The sequence below is a fragment of the Gobio gobio genome (assembly GCF_949357685.1).
Source record: "Gobio gobio genome assembly, chromosome: 13".
Lineage (NCBI taxonomy): Eukaryota > Metazoa > Chordata > Actinopteri > Cypriniformes > Gobionidae > Gobio > Gobio gobio.
Genome location: NC_137106.1, coordinates 4,948,737 through 4,961,992, shown reverse-complemented (window position 1 = coordinate 4,961,992; position 13,256 = coordinate 4,948,737). Strand labels below are relative to the sequence as shown.

The window sequence follows — 13,256 nt, the reverse complement described above, 5'->3', positions numbered from 1 at the left end:
CAGAAAATGAGAGCAGTTCTGTTTTTTGGCCACAGGTGTCAGTCGCGAGTTTAAATTTCAGAAAAACGCATATAGCCCCTTTAAAATAGAGACTAGGCCTTCAAAATAATTTTTTTGAAGGCAGATTAGCGCTGACCTCTTTTGGAATTATTTAAGAAATCGTGCAACCATGGGTATAATCACTAGAGCTCTCTATGGAGAGGCTTAAGAATTCCCTAGTTCTCTTTTGAACACATTTAATGATTTTTTTTTTTTTTTTTTTGATGGATTTGAATATATATTTAAAAAATCTCAAAGACAATTTACTATAACGTTTTAGATATTTTTTAGTTGTTGTTAGAAATAGATTTTTTCCTGTGAATTTGTGTTTTTGCAGATTTCCCATTCCTTTCCTATGGTGGTCATTTTTGACCGAAGAGCACAAGTGGGAGTATTTTTTTTACGACCACTTAGCATGCTCAAATCATGCCCTCAATTTTTTGTGTGTGTTAACATACCTAATGCTAGAGAAGTCACCAGTTTCATATCATTCTAATGAAGCTGTGATTTTTAAAAATTCAAAATGTGGTTCATAGGTTCAGTTTTTCATAGGTGTGTGTGTATAAGTGTGCGTGTGTGTGAGTGGATGTGTCAATATCACACTCTTGATGTTTTAGAATGTCACCCCTTTACTGCTGTGTACTTTCTTTCAGCATTGTGGCCGATTTGTAGATTGTACACACAAATATTTGGAGAATTTTAGTGTTTTTGCCGATTTCCCATTCATTTCCTATGGTTGAAGACAATGAATGCTCCTTTTTTTTTACGACCAATTAGCATGCTCGAATCATCACCCCAATTTTTTGGTGTGTTTACATACCTAATGCTAGAAAAGCCACCAAGTTTCATATCATTCCGATGAAGCAGTGATTTTAAAAAATTCAAAACAGAACATTTTCCGGTCAGAAATGGGTTAACCTGGGACATGTTAAACACCGTCTTTGGTTTGTATTCGTACTTGCATATGAAATTTCAATTGATAATATGCATGTGCTATTCTTTTTGAGTGGCATGCACATTTAAAATCTAATAAAAAGTCATGTTTGATTAATACTTACTAGAAATATTACATCTTTGAAGAACTTGTCCATGCAAAACATACTGTTAATGATGCTATAGGGTTGCTAGGGTGCTCTCAAATAAATAAAAAAAAGACATTTGGAAAATCATCGTCTCTAGATGTGGCTCATTGTGCATCTGAGGGATGTTTTCGCCTGTTTTACGCACACACTCAACTTTAGTAGTGCTGGAGATTTCATCACATGACTATCAGCAGTAGCGAGGACTGGCTTGGTAAACAATTCTGATAATTGAATCTCAAGGGGGTTTTGCACACTTGAACGTCATGAAAGATGTAAAAAAAAAAAAAAAACGGACATTTTAACTAGTCGAGTCAACATTGATTTGTACCCAGAGCTGCCGAATCAATCGTCTTCAGTCACAGGACGAATCAAAGAAAGCGTCCAAAACATCTTGTTTACAGGAAGCAGATTTGAGTTACATCACTGAATCAGACAACATTATTATGATGTGGTTAGTGATTTGAACAAAGAGCTCAGAATATCTTATAGACGTTGTACAGTTGGGAGAATAAGCAAACCTTGTGAAAAAGAAGTGCACTTAACTGTATTGAACAACATGCAAAAATACTATAGTATAGTAAATTTACTCTAGTAAACACTATAGTGTTTTTGAACCATGCAATAGTAAATACTACAGTAAATTAACAAAGTGTAGTAAATATTTTCATATTCTACAATTTGTAAACAAGTGTAGTGACCATTTTAGACACTTTTGAAGCTAGCTCAAAGATGCTAATCAGCACATGGTTAGCTAGCTCAGTTCTGAACAGTTGAGCACACATAAAAACTATATTTTATCGAATAACCCCCAAAAAACAATGACGTCACAACCGAAATTTCACCACACGAGACAATTTTAGACACTTTTGAGGCTAGCTCAAAGATGCTAATCAGCACATGGCTAGCTAGCACAGTTCTGAACAATTGTAAACACTTCAAACTAAATTATATTGAATAATACCCAAAAAACAATGACTTCACGTTTTGGTAGAGACCATTTTAGATACTTTTGAGCCTGTGCTGATTAGCATCTTTGAGCTAGGCTCAAAAGTATCTAAAATTGTCCCATGTGGTAAAGTTTTGGTTGTGACGTCGTTGTTTTGGGGGTTATTCGATATAATTTAGTTTGAAGTGTTTACAATTGTTCAGAATTGTGCTAGCTAGCCATGTGCTGATTAGCATCTTTGAGCTAGCCTCAAAAGTGTCTAAAATGGTCACTACCAAAACATGGTGAAGTTTCGGTTGTGACGTCATTGTTTTTTGGGGGTTATTCGATAAAATGTAGTTTGAAGTGATGACAACTGTTCACTAGCTAGCTATGTGCTGATTAACATTTTTGAGCTAGCCTCAAAAGTGTCTAAAATGGTCACCAAAACATGGTGAAGTTTCGGTTGTGACATCATTGTTTTTTGGGGGGTTATTCGATATAATTTAGTTTGAAGTGTTTACAATTGTTCAGAACTAGCTAGCCATGTGCTGATTAGCATCTTTGAGCTAGGCTCAAAAGTATCTAAAATGGTCACTACCGAAACACGTGGTAAAGTTTTGGTTGTGACGTCGTTATTTTTTGGGGGTCATTCAATAACATTTATTTTTAAGTGTGTTTAATTGTTCTTAGTATATTATAGTAAAATAACCCTAGTGTTTTAGTAAAGATAGCTACTATTGTAAATTGTAGCAAATTAAAGTATTTACTACACTTATTTATTTTTTTATTGTAAGTACTCTTGTATGGTTCAAAAACACTATAGTATTTACTAGAGTAATTTTACTATAATATACTATAGTATTTTTTCATGTGGGCTTGTATATTTATTGATATATATATATATATATATATTTATTTTTTTTTATTTTTTTTAACTGGGTTACACTTTATTTTCTTTTGTACTTATTCAAATAAGTACTGAGTAATATGAATTACATACTTACTATAGAGTTAGGGTAAGAGTTTGGTTTAGGGTTAGCTACTTGTTATTATGCATAATTTACTGTTATTACTATGTAGTAATTGTGTAACTACGTCACCTTAAAATAAAGTGTTAGCAAAATCTGTACTTGCAATATAATATTACTGAAATAAAAGTGTACTTATAGAGAGTTTCTTAGCCCTCTGGTGCTGTTCAATGGCTTTTAACTGAAAAATTTGAGGTTTTTTTCCAGATTTTTTTACTTCATCGGAATGGTACGAAACTTGGTAAAGATTTTGGCACTTGCTGTGTGAACACACAACAAATCATGGACTTGATTTGAAAAGGTTAAATGGTCCTGAAAAAAATAGTCGCACTTCTATTGTTCGCAGTCAAAAATGAGCGCATTGGAAATGAATGGGAGAAGCATTTCACCTAGTGGAAGGGTTTGGTACTGCACCCAAACAAAATCTGACTGAAAGCTTGTCTTTTGAGATATCAACCTCAAATTTGAAACACAACTTGTTTAGATTTGAGCTAGCCTCAAAAGTGTCTAAAATGGTCACTTCCGAAACGCGGTGAAGTTTCGGTTGTGACGTCATTGTTTTTTGGGGGTTATTCGATAAAATGTAGTTTTAAGTAAAAAATAGGGAAAAAAAACTGAAAGCTCATCTTTTGAGATATCAACCTCAAATTTGGAACACTACTTGTTTAGATTTGATCAGTTATGGGGGAAAATGTGTTTTGGAAAATATATTTCATATAAAAATTGAAAATTTTATTTTTGTGCATTTTTCACAACAATAAATGTAAAATTGTATAACTTTTTTCAAGTTTTCACTTCAGCAATAATCTGTCAAGTGTCGTCTTTTTAAATTATTTTAAATGATTATGTTTTAATAATGCTTTAAAGAACTTATTTTGATGTGCTGATTTTAACACCAAAGCACATTCGATATTACATTTAAAGGTTTTTAATAGCAACTTTATTGCAAACACATATTTAAATGCATGTTTCAATAGATTTGAGTATATTTTAGTTTAGCATAAATGCTTGCCGGTGTGTTCAGCAGTAAACTTTAAGACAACGGAAGCAATTCTGAAATTGCATATAAAGATGTACTTAAATATGTCAAAAAGTTAATTATGCATTCTCGTTTAATTGCAAATAACGTGTCGGAAAACATCGCATTTGGTTCGAACCTAAGCATATATTTTTTCCGTAATATGATTATCAATCAACACACTAAAAACCATCTTAGCATCTCATAGTGCTGGTTCTAGTTGTGCACGGGGTTTTTTCCAGAAGAATGCACAGATATTTTCCAGCGTGTGCTGTAACAGGTCAGCTGAAAATAGAGCAGGATTGTGTAATCCCTGCTTTTGACTCCAGAACTGTAAGTCAATCAATAAACCTTCACCACAGAGAGAGGAAGAAGCTCAGCTAAACATGCACAGATCAATAGATGAGCACTGGAGTTAGAGAGCGGTGATACACAGGCGGATGAGACCGAAGATGTGTTGTTGCTGCCGTTAACATGACCCTAGTTTTGACCTGAACCCAGCCAGACTCTCTTATGAATATGAATCATGCACTAGTTGTGGTCTCATCTGCTTGATGCCGGATTTAACGCTCAAACGGCTGTTCTAATCCACTCAAAGTGATTGATGTGCAGTTTTGCTTATATAACAGAAGTGCATGCATGCATCCATAATGAATGAAATGAGTGTTTGTACTTTCACAAGGGAGTTTATTTACCATCCGGGTGATGTATTCTACACCTATGGTACATTATTTGCTGTAAAAACGATCTAGTGCATGTGTGTACATGACTCAACAGTACATTTACATGGATATCTGCACATACCTGAGCATCGACACAGGTTCCTCTAACATAAGAATCCTGATTAACTGGTTAACAGGTAATTCATGCAAGCTTTTAATGTTATTGTAAAAGCTTGAACCCTCCCCGACCCCCCCAAACATGGCTGTTCAAATCAAGGCATTGCGCGCAATGGACAGTCTTCGGTTCGGATGAATGTTTCCCTATACAGTAATGACAGGCCAGCCGGTGATTTTTGGACTATACGCTCCGAGGATATAAAGGTAAAGCCTGCACACGTCCACCAAGGAGATGCCGAGGAATTAAGGCGAAACGAAAAGGACAGATTATATTCGAACTGCTATATGCGTTTGTGTCCGTGCGCGTCCTCTCGGGCCCCCTGTCCATCATCTCTGAGTCTCGAGCTCTCGCTCAGTTCTCCCTGTGCTCGTGCTCGGTGTCGGACACTAACTGAGTTTGCGTCCGCCGTCTGGAGTCGTCCTCGACAGGCGTTGCGCGCTCCCAGCGCATGTCCGGCGGCGCGTCTCCGGGCTGCTGATCTCTCCGCGAGGACTGTATCTGACTCTCTGTGGGCATTGTGTACCTGTAGAAATCCCCGGACTGGGACTGCGCACTTTTGGAAAGCGACCTCGCTGTCCGGTTGAGGCTGGTGGAGTTTACATTGATCGGATCCACCGGCGCGCTGCTGTTGCTCTGCGTCCCGTTGCTGTTCGCGGTGATGTTGCTTGGCGTCCCGGTGATGTTCGCGGTGATGTTGCCGGGCGAAGAGTTCTGTTTTGGATTCGGTTTCCATATGAGGCTGTAGTAGATGGCCAGGATGATCGCAGCCAGAGACACGGACAAAACATAGGCGAACACGGTGGCCAGCCTGACCCACTTCTTATTGGTCTTTGCAGCCATCTTTGCCTTCTTGTCGCCCGTGTATGTGGCTGGTTTGCCCCTCTCCATGTTGGGCATGTTGTCCCGATTGACGCGGTTTTTTCCTCGATGCTCCACGGTCCCGTCCGTCTTGGAGGATGTCGATGATCAGAACCTTTAAACCCCTTCGACTCGCGGTTAAATCGATGCACTTCGGGCCATGGCGCTCAGGAATCCATCAGGATCATGTTGCACCTCGGTGTGGATGTTGATGCTGCTCCTGATGCGTCTGCTGTTTTCCAGCATCCAGCGCTGCTTTTCCCCAAAGGCAGAGATGATTCTGATCCAAATATCATGGGATGGATTAGTGAGGCTTGAACATGATGAGACGGGTCATACTGTATGTGTGTGTGTGCATGTGTGTGTGTGTATTCTACCGAAGAAGAGGCTTCATCAGCTAAAAATACAGGAGAGGAGGAGGAGGAGGAGGAGGAGGAGACTCTTAAAGGAGCAACTGAAGAGAGAAAACACATGAACATGATGCTCATCAGTTCAGCCGAGATCTGGTAAAGCTTTATAATAACTTTCAGCAAAATGCATTAATATATATATATATATATATATATATATATATATATATATATATATATATATATATATATATATATATATATATATATATATATATATATATATATATATAATGTCTGCTGGATATGTATAGTCTATACATGTTTTAACCTAAAAGTGCTTCAACATTTCAATTAACTGTTTTTACAGTATTATATTTTAAAAATATTATGTTAAAAAAAAAAAGATTTTAACTGTGACAGCCTAAATGCATTAATGTAAATGAAAGCTTTAGCATAAGTTCTGCCAGGAAGACTTAATTGTCACGTCAACTTTTTATCTATCCAATCACATTCTAATACTTGGGTATAAAAGATCGGTAACTTCTCATGTCTGAGTTCGCAGATGCTGACGCTCCAATTCACCGCCATCCTCCCCACCACCACCAGGATGATCCCTTCCATATTTCACGGGGGGTCGGCTGCGCCTCTGCCTTCGTCTTCAGGCAGGATATGCAGAGTCCGGACCCCCCCGAGCTATGGACGGGGCCTATGCCAAAGTACTTTATTGCTTGCTGGGTTGTTAATAAATGGATAATTGTCACAGTATTTATTCTCCCAAGTCTTTCTGGTAGAAATTACATTATGAGGGAATAACACTGATGATCTCTTCATCTCCTGTTAGTGAGTGGGATATATTAGGCAGCAAGTGAAACATTTTTCCTCAAGGTTGATGAAAAATGGGCAAGCGTAAGGATTTGAGCGAGTTTGACAAGGGCCAGATTGTGACGGCTAGACGACTGGGTCAGAGCATCTCCAAAACTGCAGCTCTTGTGGGTGTTCCCGGTCTGCAGTGGCCAGTCTCTATTAAAAGTGCTCCAAGGAAGGACCAGTGGAGAACCGGCCACAGGGTCATGGAGGACAAGTGGAGAACCGGCCACAGGGTCATGAAGGACCAGTGGAGAACCGGCCACAGGGTCATGAAGGACCAGTGGAGAACCGGCCACAGGGTCATGAAGGAGCAGTGGAGAACCGGTCACAGGGTCATGAAGGAGCAGTGGAGAACCGGCCACAGGGTCATGAAGGAGCAGTGGAGAACCGGTCACAGGGTCATGAAGGACCAGTGGAGAACCGGCCACAGGGTCATGAAGGAGCAGTGGAGAACCGGTCACAGGGTCATGAAGGACCAGTGGAGAACCGGCCACAGGGTCATGAAGGAGCAGTGGAGAACCGGCCACAGGGTCATGAAGGACCAGTGGAGAACCGGCCACAGGGTCATGAAGGACCAGTGGAGAACCGGCCACAGGGTCATGAAGGAGCAGTGGAGAACCGGCCACAGGGTCATGAAGGACCAGTGGAGAACCGGCCACAGGGTCATGAAGGACCAGTGGAGAACCGGCCACAGGGTCATGAAGGAGCAGTGGAGAACCGGCCACAGGGTCATGAAGGAGCAGTGGAGAACCGGTCACAGGGTCATGAAGGACCAGTGGAGAACCGGCCACAGGGTCATGAAGGAGCAGTGGAGAACCGGCCACAGGGTCATGAAGGACCAGTGGAGAACCGGCCACAGGGTCATGAAGGACCAGTGGAGAACCGGCCACAGGGTCATGAAGGACCAGTGGAGAACCGACCACAGGGTCATGAAGGACCAGTGGAGAACCGGCCACAGGGTCATGAAGGACCAGTGGAGAACCGGCCACAGGGTCATGAAGGAGCAGTGGAGAACCGGCCACAGGGTCATGAAGGACCAGTGGAGAACCGGCCACAGGGTCATGAAGGACCAGTGGAGAACCGGCCACAGGGTCATGAAGGACCAGTGGAGAACCGACCACAGGGTCATGAAGGACCAGTGGAGAACCGGCCACAGGGTCATGAAGGAGCAGTGGAGAACCGGCCACAGGGTCATGAAGGACCAGTGGAGAACCGGCCACAGGGTCATGAAGGACCAGTGGAGAACCGGCCACAGGGTCATGGAGGACCAGTGGAGAACCGGCCACAGGGTCATGAAGGACCAGTGGAGAACCGGCCACAGGGTCATGAAGGACCAGTGGAGAACCGGCCACAGGGTCATGAAGGACCAGTGGAGAACCGGCCACAGGGTCATGGAGGACCAGTGGAGAACCGGCCACAGGGTCATGAAGGACCAGTGGAGAACCGGCCACAGGGTCATGGAGGACCAGTGGAGAACCGGCCACAGGGTCATGAAGGACCAGTGGAGAACCGGCCACAGGGTCATGTAGTACCAGTGGAGAACCGGCCACAGGGTCATGAAGTACCAGTGGAGAACCGGCCAGAGGGTCATGGAGGACCAGTGGAGAACCGGCCACAGGGTCATGGAGGACCAGTGGAGAACCGGCCACAGGGTCATGGAGGACCAGTGGAGAACCAGCCACAGGGTCATGGAGGACCAGTGGAGAACCGGCCACAGGGTCATGAAGGACCAGTGGAGAACCGGCCACAGGGTCATGGAGGACCAGTGGAGAACCGGCCACAGGGTCATGTGGGACCAGTGGAGAACCGGCCACAGGGTCATGGAGGACCAGTGGAGAACCGGCCATAGGGTCATGGAGGACCAGTGGAGAACCGGCCACAGGGTCATGGAGGACCAGTGGAGAACCGGCCACAGGGTCATGAAGGACCAGTGGAGAACCGGCCACAGGGTCATGAAGGACCAGTGGAGAACCGGCCACAGGGTCATGGAGGACCAGTGGAGAACCAGCCACAGGGTCATGGAGGACCAGTGGAGAACCGGCCACAGGGTCATGAAGGACCAGTGGAGAACCGGCCACAGGGTCATGGAGGACCAGTGGAGAACCGGCCACAGGGTCATGTGGGACCAGTGGAGAACCGGCCACAGGGTCATGGAGGACCAGTGGAGAACCGGCCACAGGGTCATGGAGGACCAGTGGAGAACCGGCCACAGGGTCATGAAGTACCAGTGGAGAACCGGCCACAGGGTCATGGAGGACCAGTGGAGAACCGGCCACAGGGTCATGAAGTACCAGTGGAGAACCGGCCACAGGGTCATGAAGTACCAGTGGAGAACCGGCCACAGGGTCATGGAGGACCAGTGGAGAACCGGCCATAGGGTCATGGAGGACCAGTGGAGAACCGGCCACAGGGTCATGGAGGACCAGTGGAGAACCGGCCACAGGGTCATGAAGGACCAGTGGAGAACCGGCCACAGGGTCATGAAGGACCAGTGGAGAACCGGCCACAGGGTCATGGAGGACCAGTGGAGAACCGGCCACAGGGTCATGAAGTACCAGTGGAGAACCGGCCACAGGGTCATGAAGTACCAGTGGAGAACCGGCCACAGGGTCATGGAGGACCAGTGGAGAACCGGCCATAGGGTCATGGAGTACCAGTGGAGAACCGGCCACAGGGTCATGGAGGACCAGTGGAGAACCGGCCACAGGGTCATGGAGGACTAGTGGAGAACCGACCACAGGGTCATGAAGGACCAGTGGAGAACCGGCCATAGGGTCATGAAGGACCAGTGGAGAACCGACCACAGGGTCATGAAGGACCAGTGGAGAACCGGCCATAGGGTCATGGAGTACCAGTGGAGAACCGGCCACAGGGTCATGGAGGACCAGTGGAGAACCGGCCATAGGGTCATGGAGTACCAGTGGAGAACCGGCCACAGGGTCATGAAGGACCAGTGGAGAACCGGCCACAGGGTCATGAAGGACCAGTGGAGAACCGGCCACAGGGTCATGTGGGACCAGTGGTGAACCGGCCACAGGGTCATGGGCGGCCGAGGCTCATTGATGCCCGTGTGGTCGATCAAACAGACGAGCTACTGGAGCTCAAACTGCTCAAGAAGTTAATGCTGGTTCTGATAGAAAGGTGTCAGAATACACAGAGCATCTCAGTTTGTTGTGTATGGGGCGGCACAGCCGCTGACCAGTGCCCATGCTGACCCCTGACCCCGCCCAAATAACATGCAGATTAATATATCATATGGTCTAATATACACTTTCCTAATTAAGTGTTATATATAATATTCATGATATAATATTCATCCACATAATTACTGTAGAAATGTTACCACTAGAGCTTTTGTTAAATAATGAATCATTCCTAAATGTGCAATGAATATTTCATATCAGACGGCTTGTTTAAAATAAACAATCTCCTACATTATGCATATTGTTAATGTACAACCCCAAATCAGAAAAAGTTGGGACAGTATGGAAAATGCAAAAAAAAAAAAAAAAAGAAGTGATTTTTAAATTTACTTTGACTTGTATTTCATTGCAGACAATATGAACACAAAATATTTCATGTTTTGTCTGGTCTACTTTATGTCATTTGTAAATATGCATCCTTTCCTGTCATTCAGACCTGCAACACATTTCAAAAAAAGTTGGGACAGGAGCAATTTAGGGCTAGTAATGAGGTAAAATGGTTAAATAATGATGTGAATTGAAATAGGTGATTGTAATTATGATTTGGTACAAAAGCAAAGATGGGCCGAGGATCGCCAGTTTGCCAACAAATACGTGAGAAAATTATTGAAATGTTTAAAAACAATGTTCCTCAAAGAAAGATAGGAAGAGATTTGGATATTTCACATTCAACAGTGCATAACATAATTAAAAGATTCAAGGAATCTGGAGGAATTTCAGTGCGTAAAGGACAAGGGCTCAAGCCTAAGCTGAACAACCGTGATCTCCGATCCCTCAGCAGCACTGCATCAAGAATCGTCATTCATATAGAAGCGATATCACCACATGGGCTCAGGACTACTTTGGCAAACCTTTGTCAAGTTCCACAATACGTAGTTACATCCACAAATGCCAGTTAAAACTGTACTGTGCCAAAAGGAAGCCCTATGTTAACAGTGTCCAGAAGCGCCGTCGACTTCTCTGGGCTCGGAGGCATCTGGGATGGACCATCACACAGTGGAAACGTGTACTGTGGTCAGATCAATCAGTATTTCAGGTATTTTTTGGGATTAATGGACGCCGTGTGCTCCGGACCAAAGAAGAAAAGGATCATCCAGACTGTTACCAGCAACAAGTCCAGAAGCCAGGGTCTGTCATGGTATGGGGTTGTGTCAGTGCCCTTGGCAAAGGTAACTTGCACTTCTGTGAAGGCACCATTAATGCTGAAAAGTACATCGAGATTTTGGAGCATAATATGCTGCCTTCAAGAAGACACGTTTTCCAGGGACGTCCATGCATATTTCACAAGACAATGCAAAACCACAATCTGCACACATTACAAAGTCCTGGCTGCGGAGGAAGAGGGTTCGGGTACTTGACTGGCCTGCCTCAGTCCCGACCTGTCTCCAATAGAGAATGTGTGGAAGACCCCGTACTGTTGCCCACCTTAAGACTTGTTTGCAGGAAGAATGGGACAAAATTACACCTGAAACACTTCATCACTTGGTGTCCCTAAACGTCTTTTAAGTGTTGTGAAAAGGAATGGCAACATTACAAAGTGGTAAATGCTTTATTGTCCCAACTTTTTTTGAAATGTGTTGCAGGTCTGAATGACAGGAAAGGATGCATATTTACAAATGACATGAAGTTGACCAGACAAAACATGAAAACATGGGTTGCTTTAACCCAGGGATTGGGTTGTTTTAGCCCAGCGATTGGGTTGTTTTAGCCCAGCGATTGGGTTGTTTTAACCCAGCGATTGGGTTGTTTTAGCCCAGCGATTGTGTTGTTGTAGCCCAGCGATTGGGTTGTTTTAGCCCAGCGATTGGGTTGTTTTAACCCAGCGATTGGGTTGTTTTAGCCCAGCGATTGTGTTGTTGTAGCCCAGCAATTGGGTTGTTTTAGCCCAGCGATTGGGTTGTTTTAACCCAGCGATTGGGTTGTTTTAGCCCTGCGATTGGGTTGTTTTAGCCCAGCAATTGGGTTGTTTTAGCCCACCGTTTGGGTTGTTTTAACCCAGCGGGTTGGGTTGTTTTAGCCCAGCAATTGGGTTGTTTTAGCCCAGCGTTTGGGTTGTTTTAACCCAGCGATTGGGTTGTTTTAGCCCAGCGGTTGGGTTGTTTTAACCCAGCGGTTGGGTTGTTTTAGCCCAGCAATTGGGTTGTTTTAGCCCAGCGTTTAGGTTGTTTTAACCCAGCGATTGGGTTGTTTTAGCCCAGCGATTGGGTTATTTTAACCCAGCAATTGGGTTGTTTTAGCCCTGCGATTGGGTTGTTTTAGCCCAGCAATTGGGTTGTTTTAGCCCACCGTTTGGGTTGTTTTAACCCAGCGGGTTGGGTTGTTTTAGCCCAGCAATTGGGTTGTTTTAGCCCAGCGTTTGGGTTGTTTTAACCCAGCGATTGGGTTGTTTTAGCCCAGCGGTTGGGTTGTTTTTAACCCAGCGGTTGGGTTGTTTTAGCCCAGCAATTGGTTTGTTTTAGCCCAGCGTTTAGGTCTGTTTTATAACCCAGCGATTGAGGTTGTTTTAGCCCAGCGATTGGGTTATTTTAACCCAGCAATTGGGTTGTTTTAGCCCTGCGATTGGGTTGTTTTAGCCCAGCGATTGGGTTGTTTTAGCCCAGCGATTGGGGGTTTTTTTGCCCAGGCGATTGATTGTTTTAGCTCAGCGATTGGTTTGTTTTAGCCCAGCGATTGGGTTGTTTTAAACCCAGCGATTGGGTTGTTTTAGGCCTAGCGATTGGGTTGTTTTAGCCCAGCGATTGGGTTGTTTTAACTCAGCAGTTGGGTTGTTTAGCCCAGGCAGTTGGGTTGTTTTTACCTCAGCGATTGGGTTGTTTTAACCCAGCGATTGGGTTGTTTTAACTCAGCGATTGGGTTGTTTTAACCCACGATTGGGTTGTTTTAACTCAGCGGTGGGTTGTTTTAACTCAGCGGTTGGGTTGTTTTAACGCAGCAATTGGGATGTTTTAGCCCAGCGGTTGGGTTGTTTTAGCCCAGCGGTTGGGTTGTTTTAACTCAGCGGTTGGGTTCTTTTAAACCCAGCGATTGGGTTAGTTTAAAC

The 13,256-nt window shown here is 44.1% G+C and overlaps 1 protein-coding gene across 1 annotated transcript; it reads right to left on the bottom strand.

Moving 5' to 3' along the window:
• Window positions 1-4,770: 4,770 nt before the first annotated feature.
• LOC307135993 (uncharacterized protein) lies at window positions 4,771-6,159 on the bottom strand. Its single transcript, XM_079832738.1, has one exon. The coding sequence runs from the start codon at window positions 5,830-5,832 to the stop codon at window positions 5,287-5,289; it is 546 nt and encodes a 181-aa protein (XP_079688864.1). The 5' UTR covers window positions 5,833-6,159; the 3' UTR covers window positions 4,771-5,286.
• Between the last annotated feature and the right edge of the window lie 7,097 nt (window positions 6,160-13,256).